General features: G+C 37.7%; 1 protein-coding gene across 3 annotated transcripts; it reads left to right on the forward strand.

Annotated features, from left to right (window-relative positions):
- The first annotated feature begins 2802 nt into the window (after positions 1–2802).
- On the forward strand, positions 2803–11364 carry ZPBP2 (zona pellucida binding protein 2). Of its 3 annotated transcripts, none has more exons than XM_025859372.2 (8): positions 2803–2924; positions 3175–3240; positions 4333–4458; positions 7282–7443; positions 8057–8275; positions 9113–9195; positions 10159–10339; positions 10908–11364. In XM_025859372.2, exons 3-8 carry the CDS (start codon positions 4380–4382, stop codon positions 11000–11002), a joined length of 819 nt encoding a protein of 272 aa, XP_025715157.1. In that variant the 5' UTR covers positions 2803–2924; positions 3175–3240; positions 4333–4379; the 3' UTR covers positions 11003–11364. The 3 variants fall into 3 exon arrangements, with proteins under 3 accessions (XP_025715157.1, XP_025715156.1, XP_073739810.1); XM_025859371.2 differs by having other exon boundaries at positions 2813–3027; XM_073883709.1 differs by having other exon boundaries at positions 2817–3013.
- Positions 11365–16823: the final 5459 nt, after the last annotated feature.

Here is a 16823-nt window from a genome sequence, read left to right on the forward strand (position 1 = left end):
ATTGTTCTGGTGAATCCTTATAAAGATACCCATTGTGTTGAATTGGACATGTGAATGATACTCAAAAAGGCCACTTCCACCCTTGTTAGAAAATTATATTATTACTGTATAAAAATATAATTCAGACTTAAGTTTGGGGGGTTGTGCTTCAGCAGACCATATCAGAAGAAACCCACACTTACAAGTTAAAGTGTCCATGTTGTAATCTATGAATTTTAGTTTATTTTAAATATGCCTTGGTATAGAAGGCCAACATACGTGTGTGTATCTATATACATACACATTTATGTGTGGTGGGTGATATTTTTTAATGAGTAAATAACTTGCATTGGCTTTGTTTTAAGATCATGACACCATGGTAGTATCTCTGTAGATTGTATGGGTTGGAGTTCTACAGGATAATATCAGTTTTGGAGAAATACTCTAAACACCAGGTCTAATTATAGTATTGAAAGGGGAAATTTGTTGTTTGTTAGTTTCTAAAAGCAAAAATAGCACATCAAAAGTAGCAGAAGAGGAACTGTAAAATTTCACAGGGATGGTTTAAGGATGAATAGTTATTTGGTTGTTAAAAGGATGTAAAAACTGTTATTATACTTAGCAGTGGAACGTGTTACTACTCTATAAATAATTAGTTCAAAATGGAGTATTTCAGACTCCAGAGAACGGTACTTAGGAGAACAGATAAAAAGCAGGTGGTTGAAATAATTTATGTAGCTACTCCACCGTCAAGAAGGTGGAGCATAATCCCCACTCCTTAGTGTGGGCTTCACATAGTGACTTCCTTCCAAAGAGTACAGTATGTAAGGGAAGGAAAAGAGTAATTTTCAAGTAGAAAAATCTGACAAACACTAACTTAGCCAGGTGATCAAGGTAACATCAACAGTGATAAAACGTGTATGTATGTATGTACCCTTAATATGATGTTAAAACGATAGTATATACCCTTAATATGATGTTATGGGAATGGCACTTTATCTCTATAGTCTTCTACCTAAAAATCTATAACCTTAGTAGAATAATGAGAAAACATCAGACAAATTCCAATAGAGAGGCATTCTGCAAAGTACCTAACCAGTTAAGGTCAGGTGATGTCATCAAAATTGTCATTAATTGTGAAGATAATCAAAAACAAGAAATGTCTGAGAAAGTCACAGCCAAAAAGAACCTAAGGAGATAAGGAGACATGATGACTTAATGTAGTGTGGGAATCTGGATGGGATTCTGGAGCAGAAAAAGAATATTAAGTAAAAACTAAGAAATCTAAATAAAATATATGCCTTATTTAATAGTAATGTATCAACGCTGGTTCATTAATTGTGAGAAATGTACTATCCTAATGTAAGATGTCATTAGTAGGAAAAACTAGGTGGGAGTACACAAGAACTCTGTACTATACTCACAGATTTTCTGTAGATCTAAAACTGCTCTAAAATTAAAAGTTTATTTTAAAAGAATGGAGGGGTACTTTCAACAAACAACTACTACTCATTTGGTTAAGTCTCTTCTCACAGTATTCAAAGTTTATCACACAGGATTTATAAGGATCGATTACTTCTAATAACTGGGAAACTAATAAAACACTGTGGATTTATAATGTACTTTGACTAAAGCTGGAATGTCAAACTGCTAGGGAATTAAAGATAATGCCTAAATTTGTCTTCATTATCACCACCTCAAGAAGGAAGGGAACAGTTGAGACTAAACCATGAATCTAGACACAGTAACTGACATGGGTGGATCTGACTCACCGAATCACATCTTATGGCTTAAGCTATGTAGGTATAATTAACAGTGACTAAAAATGAAATCACTGACAAAGGTTGCTCCTGGACCATCTGAGATAGTCCAAGTACTGACTTGGCTCAAAGGAAATAAAACTGAAAACTCTTGATCTCACCCAAAATAATCATTCTGCACCCTGTCTGAACCTTGGTCTCTTTACCCACCAGCCTACTCAAAACCAACCCTGAGGATGTCCCGCTGCTAAGAAATAGACAACAAACAGGCCACCAAGCTGGTCGCCAAGAAGGAACCATGAAAGACGCGGGCATGTTCTCTTTCTGAGCTCTGTGATCTTTACTCATCTGCCATCCGTCCCCACAGGAAAAGCACACTTGGGGGATCTTGTCTTTTGATTGCGCCCATTTTTCAAAAGCAAGGTTACTTCAGGACCCTAGATAGATTTGCATGGGGGCCTCCCAACGCCGTCGGATACTTGATGTGGAAATTAAAGGTTAAATGTTCCTCTAGCGTGGGAAGGCTGGAGATGCCTTGTTGGCGCACGAGTGGTTGATCTTCAGGTTCTTCGTTTGGGGGGCATAAAATGCAGTTAGGTAAAAACTGGGTGGAAGAATTTGGAAAAGATCCTGCACACAACTTCAGGCAGAATTCATGAGATGCAAGGCACCGGAAATTCCCACAGGCTCTTTGCTTCCTGTGAGGAGGAAATTCTCACACGCGTCTCCCTCCCTCCGGTCCTAATGTAATTGCATCTTTACTCGCCTTACCCCATCGTCCTATTTGGGATCCACAGTATTCCTCTCGTGGATCTCTTCAGCCTCCAGGAAAGGAAAAAACCGAAACGCGAAGGCTTGGCTTCTTTAACATTACTCTCTCCTTCTCTCGGGGGTAAGGAAGGGGGCTACTCAGAGAACTCAGTCACAGAGAGCGCGGGAAAATGGCGCCAGGCGCGAGGCACTCGCACGAGGGCGTGCGCGTGCGCGCGAGGGGGCGGGGCGCTCGCCTCTTACGCTCGGACCCAGCACGCGCCCGCCCTGCCCCCGCGCGCGAGGCCCCAGAGCGCGCACGCGCTCTCCTGTGCGTCCGCTCCCGCTGTAGCGACGGACCAGTAGGGGAGCTGACCCCGGCGGTTTGCTCCGCTCTGTGGAGGAGAGATGGGGAGGCGCTGGGCCTGGGCAGAGGTAGGAAGGAGCCCGCCCCTCCACGCCTCCCGCGACGCTAGTCCCTGAGCCGTGATGCGAGCGTGGGTCCTACTCTCCGCGGTGCTCTGGTACCTCACTGGAGGTGGGGCTCCTCCTGCCTGCCCCTCCCCTGCCCACCCGCCTCGCCCCCCCTTCCCAGTCCTGCCCCCTCCTCTTCGCTGCGCCCTGCCCCACTCTGAGCCCCCGCTCCTCTTCTACCTAAAAAGTTAATGGTTTCTTTCTTCCACAGTTGGATGGCAGCGTTCTTCTGAACGTACCGGGAAAGGCCTCATTTATGGCAAGCCGGGACACCCAGGTACTAAGGACCTCTTCACCCGCAGAGTCTTATCAGAAGAGCCGGGTGTGCAGTGGCCCTGCTTAATGTTCTTCCAGCGAAGGGAAAGGGAGAGAGAGTACACTGAATGTCCGCCTGGTGCTTGGCACTCGCGTCATTTCATCCTTACAGCGACGCCTTAGTATATCACCTGGCCTAACGCCACACAGCTCGTAAAGAGCTAGGATTCAATCCAGATCTTTCTCTCATGCCACCTCACTTCCAGGTGTCTGTGCTGCTTTGCAATGTGCGAGGCCCACTCAGAGTGATTTCCAGGACTGCAGGTCCCTCTGTTTGGAGCGCCTACACATCCTTTAAGGCTCAGCTCAAAAGTCGTTTATCACTGTGATGACACTTTCCCACACTCCCCAAGGAAGATTGGTCACGCGGCTAACTTTAGATAATTTGGGACCAGTTCACAGCATTTGTCATGTTTGGGATCGCTCCATGTTTGGAGCCCTTCCCCTTTTTCCTACCCCCCCAAATTGTGGGGCGGTGTCTTCTTTGTAGGTTTAGGGCCTGGCATTCAGTAGACTTTAAAATCAATATCTTGTGGGACTGCGTTGGTTCTAAGTAGAGTATTGCTGCCTCTACCAGATCCGAAACACAGAATAGGTAACTGCAGAAAGTCTTTCTAGTATGCCCCTGCATAAGCTTGATTATTGTTCCCAAAAGAGGACATTTATTGTTAAATATCAAGTTCCTCTTAGGGATGACAATGATTATCTTGAGAATAGTTTTGCAACCAATTTCAAATCCTTTTCTGATCTTTAAATCAGTTCCATTAACCCTTCAAAGAATTGTGATTCAAGTGAGTTCTGAATCTGTACATTAAAAGGAACTAAATATTTCATGTACATTTTTATAAACAAAAATATATCACAGAAAAAAATACTATCAGTCTAGAGTTTTAAAAACTTACAAGAAGAAATTTATATTAGCATTCTAAGTGTTACAATGATATGCTGATTTTTAAAATACTGAAATCCAAAAAGAACTACTCAGTGTGTGTTTGGGACAAAATGGAAGGAAGTGTATTTCTTAATTTAATTTTGCTTTATATTATTTTGTCAGTGAAAATATATGTAAAATTACATCACAGTAGCCCAATCCTTGCCTGTATGGATTTTAAACGTGCTAAAAAAGAAACAGTGGACCCCACCTACTTATGGATTGGGCCTAATGAAAAGCCATTAACAGGTAATTTATTTGATCTTAGCTATCTTCTTAAATGATAGGGACTTTTTTTTTTTTTAAAGAAAAGCACTGTCACTTATTGGGATGAACAAATTGAAATTTAATTTTAACTGTGGTTTCACCTGCTGCATACTTAGATATAGCAAATCGTGTTATATCTAGGTCTGTGCCTTATTTTCTATTTATGAAGAAAACTGAAACAGTAATTTTTGTATCCTTCCCAGAGCTATATTAGTTCAAAAGTTTTTATAAAACCTAAAATTTGGGGCACCTGGGTGGCTCAGTCAGTTAGGTGTCTGCCTTCTGCTCAGGTCATGATCCGAGGGTCCCAGGTCAGGGAGCCTGCTTCTCCCTCTCCCTCTCCCCCTGCTTGTGCTCTCTCCCGCTCTCTGTCAAATAATAAATAAATAAAATCTTAAATAAATCTGTCAAATAAATAAATCTTAAAAAAACAAAAAACAGGGGTGCCTGGGTGGCTCAGTCGTTAAGCGTCTGCCTTTGGCTCAGGTCATGGTCCCAGGGTCCTGGGATCGAGCCCTGCATCGGGCTCCCTGTTCAGTGGGAAGCCTGCTTCTCCCTCTCCCACGCCCCCTTGCTTGTGTTCCCTCACTCACTGTCCCTCTCTGTCAAATAAATAAAGAAAATCTTTAAAGAAACAAAAACAAAATTTATCTTTGTAGCATCTGTATTGGAGATGAAGTATCTAATATGTAATTTTTCATGATGTTAGTGTATTGGAATATTAGCATTATTAATTTCTGTCTTATGTGAGGAAATTGTGTAGTACTACAGAGCAGTGTAATCTCATTTACTAGATTACCAGCATAAACCATTTGAAATTAGAGGCCAACCCAGAAATGGACCCTCATCTCTATGGTCAACTAATCTTTGACAAAGCAGGAAAGAATGTCCAATGGAAAAAAGACAGTCTCTTCAACAAATGGTGTTGGGAAAATTGGACAGCCACATGCAAAAGAATGAAACTGGACCATTTCCTTACACCACACACAAAAATAGACTCCAAATGGTTGAAAGACCTAAACGTGAGACAGGAGTCCATCAAAATCCTAAAGGAGAACACAGGCAGCAACCTCTTCGACCTCAGCCACAGCAACTTCTTTCTCGAAACATCGCCAAAGGCAAGGGAAGCAAGGGCAAAAATGAACTATTGGGATCTCATCAAGATATCTTTTGCACAGCAAAAGAAACAGTCAACAAAACCAAAAGACAACCAACAGAATGGGAGAAGATATTTGCAAATGACATATCAGATAAAGGGCTAGTATCCAAAATCTATAAAGAACTTATCAAACTCAACACCCAAAGAACAAATAATCCAATCAAGAAATGGGCAGAAGACATCCAAATGGCCAACAGACACATGAAAAAGTGCTCAACATTGCTCGGCATCAGGGAAATACAAATCAAAACCTCAATGAGATACCACCTCACACCAGTCAGAATGGCTAAAATTAACAAGTCAGGAAAGGACAGATGTTGGCGGGGTTGTGGAGAAAGGGGAACCCTCCTACAGTGTTGGTGGGAATGCAAGCTCGTGCAACCACTCTGGAAAACAGTATGGAGGTTCCTCAAAAAGTTGAAAATAGAGCTACCATATGATCCAGGAATTGCACTACTGGGTATTTACCCCAAAGATACAAATGTAGGGATCTGAAGGGGTACGTGCACCCTGATGTTTATAGCAGCAATGTCCACAATAGCCAAACTGTGGAAAGAGCCAAGATGTCCATTGACAGATGAATGGATAAAGAAGATGTGGCATATATACACAATGGAATATTATGCAGCCATCAAAAGGAATGAGATCCTGCCATTTGCAACGACGTGGATGGAACTGGAGCGTGTTATGCTGAGTGAAATAAGTCAATCAGAGAAAGACATGTATCATATGACCTCACTGATATGAGGAATTCTTAATCTCAGGAAACAAACTGAGGGTTGCTGGAGTGGTGGGGGGGTGGGAGGGATGGGGTGGCTGGGTGATAGACATTGGGGAGGGTATGTGCTATGGTGAGCACTGTGAATTGTGCAAGACTTGAATCACAGATCTGTACTTCTGAAACAAATAATGCAATATATGTTAAGAAAAAAAAAGATAGCAGGAGGGGAAGAATGAAGGGGAGTAAATCAGAGGGGGAGACAATCCATGAGAGACGATGGACTCTGAAAAACAAACTGAGGGTTCTAGAGGGGAGGGGGTGGGGGATGGTTAGCCTGGTGATGGGTATTAAAAAGGGCACGTTCTGTGTGGAGCACTGGGTGTTATGCACAAACAATGCATCATGGAACACTACATCAAGAACTAATGATGTATGGTGATTAACATAACAATAAAAACTAATGTATGGTGATTAACATAACAAAAAAATTTAAAGAAAAAAAATTAGAGGCCAAGAAATGAGTTAAAGAAAACCAAAATATATATATATATATTTTTAAAGATCTTATTCATTTATTTGCCAGAGAGAGCACAAGCTGGGGGAGCAGCAGGCAGAGGGAGAAGCAGACTCCTCGCTGAGCAGGGAGCCTGATGCCAGGCTTAATCCCAGGACCCAGGCATCATGACCTGAGCCGAAGGCAGCTGCTTAACCAACTGAGCCACCCAGGCATCCCCAAAATATATTTTAAAAGTGTACTTCTGTGGTTTTCCATAGAGTAATAACAGAATTAAGATTTTTTTGAATTCTTGAAGTTCAATAGTTCATTAATTTTTTAAATTTTGTATTTATTTATAACCCCAAGTTTACTAAATAATGTCTGAATTGTTATATGTTAAATAACCAAGTAATTTCTATTTCTGTTTAGGAAATAATCAAATAAATATAACTAAAACAGGAAAGCTGATGATGGAAGATTTTCTGGAGGCTTTTTCTGGACTTTACACATGTACTCTTTCTTATAAGACTGTCAGAGCAGAAACTCAAGAAGAAACGATAGTAAAGCAGAGATATGACTTTATGATCTTTGGTAAGAATATGGGCACATTTTAACTTATACATTTAGTTTGGTTAAGAATTAAATGTATGGTCTCTTCATTTAGTGAATATGAGTCTGTTGTATACAATCATTATGACTTATGGAGTATTTTGGCGTATTTGACCGTGCAAACTCTTAAATTGATATCTAGATACTGTGTCCTAAATAATCCTCTTTCAGCCTCCCACTTCCCACCATCTGAACAATCTACTTTACCACAATTTTGCCAGGTCATTTAAAACTGATGTTTAATTCTATAAAAGCAAATTGATGATCCTTTTCACTGGACTGTGCTGACAGCAATGACACTTTCTGCAAATTAAACATTCGCCCATCTTATTTTTTTTATACTTTTAACTTATTTATATATATATCCAGCCATTTCTTCTCTTGTACTGAGTAGATAACATCAGATGAAAACAACCTTTTTTCATTAAAGTTATTAGTTTTGTATATTTTTTGAGGACAAACTGATAAAATATTTTATTAGATAAATTTCTATGCTGATTTGCAAGATTAATGAGATTTAATATTACATTATTTGCAAATTGTTTAGTAACACAAAGCTAAGCACAATTATTTTTATTCTCATCATTTTTTAAAGCCTATCGGGAACCTGATTATTCATATCAGATGGCTGTACGTTTTACCACAAAGTCTTGTCAAGGAAGATACAATGACCTGCTTTTTAGAGTGCTGAAGAAAATCTTGGATAATTTAATCTCTGATTTGTCATGCCATGTCATAGAACCATCATATAAATGCCATTTTGTTAAAATTCCCAAACATGGCCTCATGCATGAGCTATTTATAGCCTTTCAAGGTAAAGAAAAAAAATTAACATTTCTTTAATGTGAGATATCTCACAAAATAGTAAGCCTTAAATATTTGTTAAGCACTAAAGTATATTGTTGGTTCTAGCCTGGTTAAGGTTTTAAAAATTAATATATTAATTATTTACTTTAAACAATGGTATATTGTTGCTTATCTTTTATTTTTTTACTTATTTTTTTAAGTAGGCTCCATGCTCAATGTGGGGCTTGAATTCACAACTTTGACGTCAAGAGTTGCATGCTCTGCCGACTGAGCCAACCAAGCACCCCAGTATTGTTGCTTATCTTTTAGAAGTCAGTATCATTTCATAAATACTATCCAGCCAATATTTAATTTATGAATTCCTAAAAACTTAAATTGTGTTTTTGAAAAGAACCTATTAAAAGAGAGGAACCAGGGGCGCCTGGGTGGCTCAGTCGTTAAGCGTCTGCCTTTGGCTCAGGTCATGATCCCAGGGTCCTGGGATCGAGCCCCGCATCGGGCTCCCCGCTCAGCGGGAAGCCTGCTTCTCCCTCTCCCACTCCCCCTGCTTGTGTTGCCTCTCTTGCTGTGTCTCTCTCTGTCAAATAAATAAATAAAATCTTAAAAAAAAAAAGAGAGAGGAACCAAACCAAATTGATTTCCATTCATTGTAGTTACTTTGATTAGCCCCCAGATGGAGTGAAATCATAACGTATAAATTATTCAAATTGTGCACTTTATTACTAGGATTAGATAGATTAAACACATGCATGCATACATACTGAATTCAGCATTCAAAGCTTTATTGGAATGGTTGGAACTTTTTAGAATTCTTTTGTGAAGATACCATTTTTTTCCTCTCCAGTTAATCCTTTTGCACCAGGGTGGAAAGGTGCATGCAATGATTTGGCTGACTGTGAAGATATCACTAATCATAATATCCTCCAGGTGAGAATTTCATTGTAGGGGGAAAGTATTTGAATAGTTAATAAAGATGTGTAAAAATTTTTGTAAATACTTCATCTTATTAATTTAAATGTTTCTTCAAAAATCGATTTCTCCATGTTGTGAATATTAATAACAGACATTCTAAGCAAGTAGATTTAAATTACTATTTTTAAAAATGTAAAGTATTGATATTTGATTTCAGTTTTTTAAGCAGAGATTGTGAGAGTCGGCTATATCAAGATGTTTTGGAATAATACATCTAGAATAATATATAGCTCCCCAGGTTAATAGTATGTATTTTTTCTATGATGGAAGGATGGGTCCCTGGTTTTTGTTTCCCAGATGGTAACTCAGTAGCAGCTTGAAGAACAGCCTCACAATCATGGAATCCTAGGTTAAACCAGTAGTTCTTCCAAAATTGTATCTCTGCTGGTCATAATTGTTGCTTTCCCCTCTGCCATTCTCAGAGGCTAAGGGCATGGTCTAAAAACTCCCTTTACTCTCCTGATCTAGTTCCTGAGCCCATTAATACCCTTAATATTGTGCATGGCTTAGGGAAAGCACTCAGTTAATATTAGTTATTAAACTCTGTGTTCAAAAAATAAAAATAAAAATTATGTCATTGGTTTGTAATGCTGATTAGAGAACAGTTTTGGTTTCCATTTTGCTTGACTCTTTGGAATTAGAAATAATGAACTCTCAGTTATCCATACATGAAATAGACATGCTGCAAATAATTTAAACCTCCATTTAATTTTTCTTAACTATTATACATATGAATTGACAATAATTGATAAGGTCAAGGCTAGACAAATTTTAGTATTAACACACAACTTTTCAGGAATTCATCTGTTGGATAAAGCATGACATGTTTATACTATATTTCATTGCCTCTGATACAGGAGGATAAATTTGGTTCACAATTTAGTTATTGTACTTCTTTCTGGTATTTTAAAATCTTAGGCAAGAGATCGGATAGAAGAATTTTTCCGGAGCCAAGCATATATTTACTACCATGACTTTAATAAAACTATACCAGCTATGCATTTTGTGGACCACAGTTTTCAAGTAATACGTGTGGATAGCTGTCGTCCAGGCTTTGGAAAAAATGAAGGTCTACACAGTAATTGCGCTAGCTGTTGCGGTAATTATAAAATATAAATATTAACTATTTAGGTTATATAGTCAGAAGAATAGATTAGTAGTTCCCTTAGGATAATTGAATATAGTGATTCTTTCACCATAAGTTATATTTAGTTAAAGGGAAGTAAAAATTCAAAGCCCAGATTTCTAAATATAATCATCCTCATGTGTATTAATTCTTCCTAATGCACTCTTCTGTTTTATAAAACATTTCTATAGTGTTCTGAGTTAAGCTGCTATGCTACAAAGGAAAACAACAGAATGGTCCTATCTAGAAAACAGAATTGCTTTTTCCTAGAAATAGGAACTCATAAATGGGGCACTCAAGAAGATACTGTAAAATGCTGATGTTAAAGGAAAAAATAGGATTCTAACTTTCTCCTACCTTTAAGATCATCAAATTACAGTGTTTCAAACTCATAAATAATCTTCCACAACTTAATTGGCTGAACATTACTCAGGATAGCATAGGTGTAGAAACTGTGATACTGAAGGCAAGATTTATATTACTAGTATAAAATACTTCTAACTGACATGATAGTAATCTACCCCATATTTTTCCTTTGCAGTGGTTTGTAGTCCTGGGACTTTTAGTCCTGATGTTGATGTTACTTGTCAGAGCTGCATTTCCGTCCACATTTATGGAGCTAAATCTTGCACATAAACTTCAGACAAAAATCATATTATGAAGACTAGAGGTGAAAGTATTGTTACTTGCTTGTGGAGGTGGGGAACATAGGATAATTTGTTCACGTCCCGGAGCATCAGAGATCCATTAAATAAGACCAGTAAGACCAAAACATTGGAAAACATACATTTTAGAAACTTTAAAATGATAGTTGACATGGCATTTCTAAGAAGGAATCTAATATCTCCAGTGGACAAAGGAAAGTGTATTAGTGGACGATTTTCAGTGAAATATGTTTTGCTGTTTACAAACTGAATCTGTTGCTCTGTACGTAAGCCTGTATTAAGGTCAAGAAGAGTGGCAAAGTTTAATATAATAAAAATTTTATACTTACCATATATTAATTTGTTTGAAATCACTCTGATATGATATAAGGCATATATATTACCTTTGTAATTAGAACCAAAAAAGTTGTTTCTTTTGGTCCCTTTGCTTTTAGTTTGTTTTTTAAATAATTAGTTTTAAAAGTGTAGTGTTAGAAAAAATAAAAATAAAAAAAAATAAAAGTGTAGTGTTAGATGGGGCACCTCGGTGGCTCAGTCGTTAAGCGTCTGCCTTCGGCTCAGGTCATGATCCCAGGGTCCTGGGATTGAGCCCCACATCAGGCTCCCTGCTCGGTGGGAAGCTTGCTTCTCCCTCTCCCACTCCCCCTGCTTGTGTTCCCTCTCTCGCTGTGTCTCTCTCTGTCAAATAAATAAATAAAATCTTTAAAAAAAAAGAAAAAGATTTATAGAATAATTGAGCAGATATTACATAGAGTTTCATATACCCTCACCCCTCCCCAATTTCCCCTACTATTAACTTCTTGCATCGGTGTGATAAATTTGTTACAAGTAATGAACCAAAGTTGTTACTATTATTAACTATAGTTCATAGTTTACATTAACGTTCCTTCTTTGTGTTATACAGTTGTATGGGTTTTGACAAATGCATAATGCCTTGTGTTTACCATTATAGTTTCATACAGAATAGTTGCACCACCCTAAAAATCACTTGTGCTTTACTTATTCATCTCTCCCTCTTGCTCCAGAACCCTTGACACTACTGATTTTTTTTAATGTCTCTCTGGTTTTGCCTTTGCCAAAATGTCGTGTACTTGGAATTATACAGTATGTAGACTTTTCAGGCTGGCTTCTTTCACTTAGCAATATACATTTAAGGTTCCTCCATGTCTTTTTGTGACTTGATCATTTTTTATTGCTGAATAATATCCCATTGTATGGATGTATGAAGGCCATCTTGGTTGCTTCCAGTTTTTGGTGATTATGAATAAAGCTGCTGTAAACATTTGTGTGCAGGCTTTTGTGTGGACTTAAGTTTTCAACTCAATTGCATAAATATCTAGGAGCATGATTGCTGGATTGTATGGTAAGATTATGTTCAGTTTTGTAAGAAATTCCCAAATTGGTTTACCATTTTACATTCTCACCAGCAATGAATATGTTCTTGTTGCCTCTCATCCTTACCAGCATTTGGTATTTTCAGTTTTTTGGACTTTGCCATTCTACTAGGTATATAGTAGAATTTCATTGTTGTTTTAATTTGAAATTCTCTAATGACATCTGATGCAGAACATCTTTCATATGTTTATTTGTATATCTTCTTTGGTTAGGTGTCCAGATCTTTGTTCATTTTTTATTGGATTGTTTATTCTCTTATTGCTGAGTTCTAAGAGTTCTTTGTATATTTTAGCTACAAATTCCTTCTCAGATAAATGTTTTACAAATATTTTCTCCCATTCTGTCTCTTCAGTCTTTTAACAGTGTCTTTCATCAAGTAGAAGTTTCTAATTTTAGTAAAGTCCAACTTACCAGGTTTTTTTTTCACAGATCATGCTTTTGGTGTCATAACTAGAAACTCTTCACCAAACCCACAGTCATCTAGATTTTCTCCTGTTATATTCTAGAAGTTAAATAGTTTCATGTTTTACATTTAAGTCTAACATTAATTAGTTTTTTGTGAAGAGTATAAGTTGTGTCTAGATTCATTTTTTTTACATATGGATGTACAGTTCCAACATCATTTGTTGAAAAGACTACCTTTCCTCCATTGAATTGCCTTTGCCCCTTTGTCAATGATCAGTTGACTATATTTGTGTGAGTCTATGGGTTCTCTATTCTGCTCCATTTATCAATTTGTCTATCCTTTCATTAATACCTTGGTGTCTTGATTGCTGTATAGTAAATCTTAAATTTGGTTAGTATCAGTCCTCTTTGTTCTTCTTTAGTATTGTGTTATTCTGGATCTTTGGCTTTCCATATAAACTTTAGAATCAGTGTGTTGATAACCACCAAATAACTTGCTGGGAGTTTGGTTGGAATTGCATTAAATCTATAGGTTGCATTGGGGAAAATTGACATCTTAAATATATCAAGTCTTCCTGTCTAGGAACATGGAATAGCTCTCTGTTTATTTAAATTTTCTTTGATTTATTTAATCAGAGTTTTGTAGTTCTCCTCACATAGATCTTGTACATATTTTCTTAGATTTATGTCAAAATATTTAAAGTTTTTGATGCAAATATAAATTACATTGTATTTTTTAAATTTCAAATTCCAGATGTTCATTGCTGGTATTTAGGAAGGCAATTGGCTTAACCTCATATCCTGTGATCTTACTGTAATTGCTTAATTCCAAGATGTTTTTTTGTTGACTCTTTGGGGTTTTCTTTTAAAAAAAAAAAGGTTTATTTATTTGTGAGGGAGAGAGAAAAAGCATGCATGGGCATGTGCACACATGTGTGCATGGGGGAAGGGCAGAGGGAGAGGAAGAGAGAATCCTAAGCAGACTCTGCGCTGAGCCTGGAGCCTGATTCCAGGCTCTATTCCGTGACCCCAAGGTTACAACTGGAGTGGAAACCGCCTGGAGTGGAAACCAAGTCAGACACTCAACAGACTGCCCTACCCAGGTGCCCTGATTCTTTGGGATTTTCTACATAAACAATCAAGTTATCTACAAACAAAGACAGTTTTGTTTCTTCCCTCCCAGTCTGTATATTTTTCACTTTCTTGTCTTACTGCATTAACTGGAACTTCCAGTATGATACTGAATAGGAGTGGTAAGAGAGGACATCCTTATCTTGTTCTGGATCTTAGAGAGAAAGCATCCAGTTTCTCACCAGTAAATATGATGTTAGCTATAGTTTTTTTAATAGATGTTCTTTATGAAGTTGAGGAAATTCTACTCTTCCTAGTTTGCTGAGAGTTTTTATCATGAATGGGTATTGGATTTTGCCAAGTGCTTTTTCTGCATTTATTGATGTGATCATATGATTTCTTCTTTAACCTGTTGATGAGATGGATTGCATTAATTGATTTTCAAATGTGGAATAATTCTAGCATATTTAGAATAAATCCCTTTTGGTCATGGTGTATAATTATTTTTATACACTGTTGGATTTGATTTGCTAATCATCTGTTGAGGATTCTTGCTTTTATATTCATGAGACATATTGGTCTGCAGTTTTTCTTTCTTGTAATATCATTATCTGATTTTAATAATAGGGTTATTTAGTATTAGTATTAACATTGTAGATAAGTGAGTCAGTCAGGATCCTCTTCGGAGACAGAAAATACAAAGTAATTTGAGCAGGAAAAGTTTAATACAAAGAAGTATTAACTATAACAGGGGATTAGAATAGCAAGGAATTGGCTAGTAAGTTATAAAGAGAACCCTAAAGAATATAGGAATAGCAGATATAAAGAGCAGCTACTGCCACTAGGACTGAGAGAGAGTGTCCAAGAATGAGCCACCATCTCCCAGAGGAGACATCCAGACCTTATTGAAGAGGGCACAACCATGGGTCACTGAATGGCAGAAGTCACTGATGCTGGAAATTCACTCTTTAGCTATAGTTTTTTTAATAGATGTTCTTTATGAAGTTGAGGAAGTTCTACTCTATTCCTAGTTTGCTGAGAGTTTTTATCACTCTAACTTTCCAGAGATCCACCCTTTAGGGTGCCAAGGAAAGTTGTTCATGGGGTAATTTCTTACTCAACTATAAAACCACACAAGGAGGAGAGGTTTTTGCCAAAGCTGCTGGCCACCATGCACTGTGGGAAATGAACACTGGAAATGTCTCAGGAGCCTGCCAAGGCAACAATCTAGAACCAGAAAGAAAATTCTTTTCCTCCTCTAGTGTCTCTTCAGCATCGTCTCTGACAAATTTAATACTGTGCCAGCTGGTAAAGGAAAACATTTACAAGACCCAGATCCGTTTTCACAAAACAGATAAAAAAGATATATTTAGAGCTGAGAGGCAACAAATTAACTGACACAGTATGACCCTTTGACTATTCAGCTTCCATATACACTTTTGTACATACCTTTGAACATTTGTACATTGACAAAGAATTTTATATTTCTACCTAAGAAGATACAGCTATCCATCATACAAGTATTCACCATTTCCTAAAAATATAACGACACAAAGTTCCAATAGTCATTGTTTCTGTTGCTGACTATATTAATTCTTCCTCAGATTCATTCACAGTCCCATTCTGTTTCCTAAGGACTAAATTGTTAAAATTCACTTCCAACAATTTGAATATAAACTAAAAATCAGAGAGAAGAAAAAGGGTAGTGAATTAAAATAACCATGAATATAACAAGCAAAGAGAAAATATGCAAAGCACTTTGTTTCTGTAATTGTTCATGAGGTTGTAATTGTTATCTGTGGCTTCCTTCTTCAACTACTCATGCTATCTTTCTCTTGGCCTCAGCCAGAGAACTTCAGTTGCTCTGGGTTCTTTATCTGGTGGAATGACCAAAATCATTCCCAAAGGGTATGGGTCGCCATGTTCTGCCCTTTTTTATTGTTGCTATGTAGTTTTCCATTAGCCTTTATTATTGGGCAAGGAAGGACTAAGAAACACCTCAGAAAATCTACTGGGTTCCAGAAACAGTCCTCCTTGCTGCCATCTTGTAGCAACTCAATTCTCCCTTGGTAATCAGGATCATTGTTCCAGTCAGTAAGTTAACACACCGCCTCCCTTTTTTCTGGCCTGTTGGATTCCATTGCATATGGAGCTTAAATGTCCAGGTGACAGTCTCATCTTCCAATTCAAGAAAGAACCATTGTTGTGCTTCCGGGTCGAAGCATTCCCCCCCTTGAGGACAATGATCTCCAAACCAGTAGAGCTTGAAGTTGCCAGGATAGAAAGTAAAAAAAATTCTGCAAGTGGGTTACTAGGTATAGTTTCGAGAGGGTCCTCTCCTACTTCCACCTCTGATTTATGGACTATTCTGGCTATGAAGGAGATAGCACTATATATATTGGTCTCTGATTCAAAGCATATACAGAACCCCTTTGTTTCAGGGTATTATCTCTCAACTGACACTGTAACTAAGATTTTGGTAAGCCATTTCACCTTTAAGTTACGCCAGTTGCTTCTGGGTGATGGGGTATGTGGTAAGACCATTTAAATCCATGGTTATGAGCCCATTGCTTCACTTCCTTTGCTTTGAAGTGAATTCCTTGATCAGACACAATGCCGTGTGATATGTCATGATGGTAGATAAGGTGCTCTATGAGTCCACTGGTGCTGGCAGAAGCATTTTGAGCACAGAAGGCAAATCCACACCCAGAATTTGTGTCTTTTCCAGTAAGGATGAATCTCTGTTGTTTGGACAGTTTTACTCTGTCAGTGTAAAAAGAATTAGTCACACAAGTTAATGAATATAATGTTGCCCTGAGATGGACTAATGCATTATTCTTTTTTATTTATAATAGCCTGTCTCATTTTGAAACAGAATTTTATAAAAGAGAGAAATAGAATGTGAACATTTTAATGATTGA

The sequence above is a fragment of the Callorhinus ursinus genome, unplaced genomic scaffold (assembly GCF_003265705.2).
Source record: "Callorhinus ursinus isolate GAN/ISIS: 27379988/994484 unplaced genomic scaffold, GSC_fseal_2.0 scaffold52, whole genome shotgun sequence".
Lineage (NCBI taxonomy): Eukaryota > Metazoa > Chordata > Mammalia > Carnivora > Otariidae > Callorhinus > Callorhinus ursinus.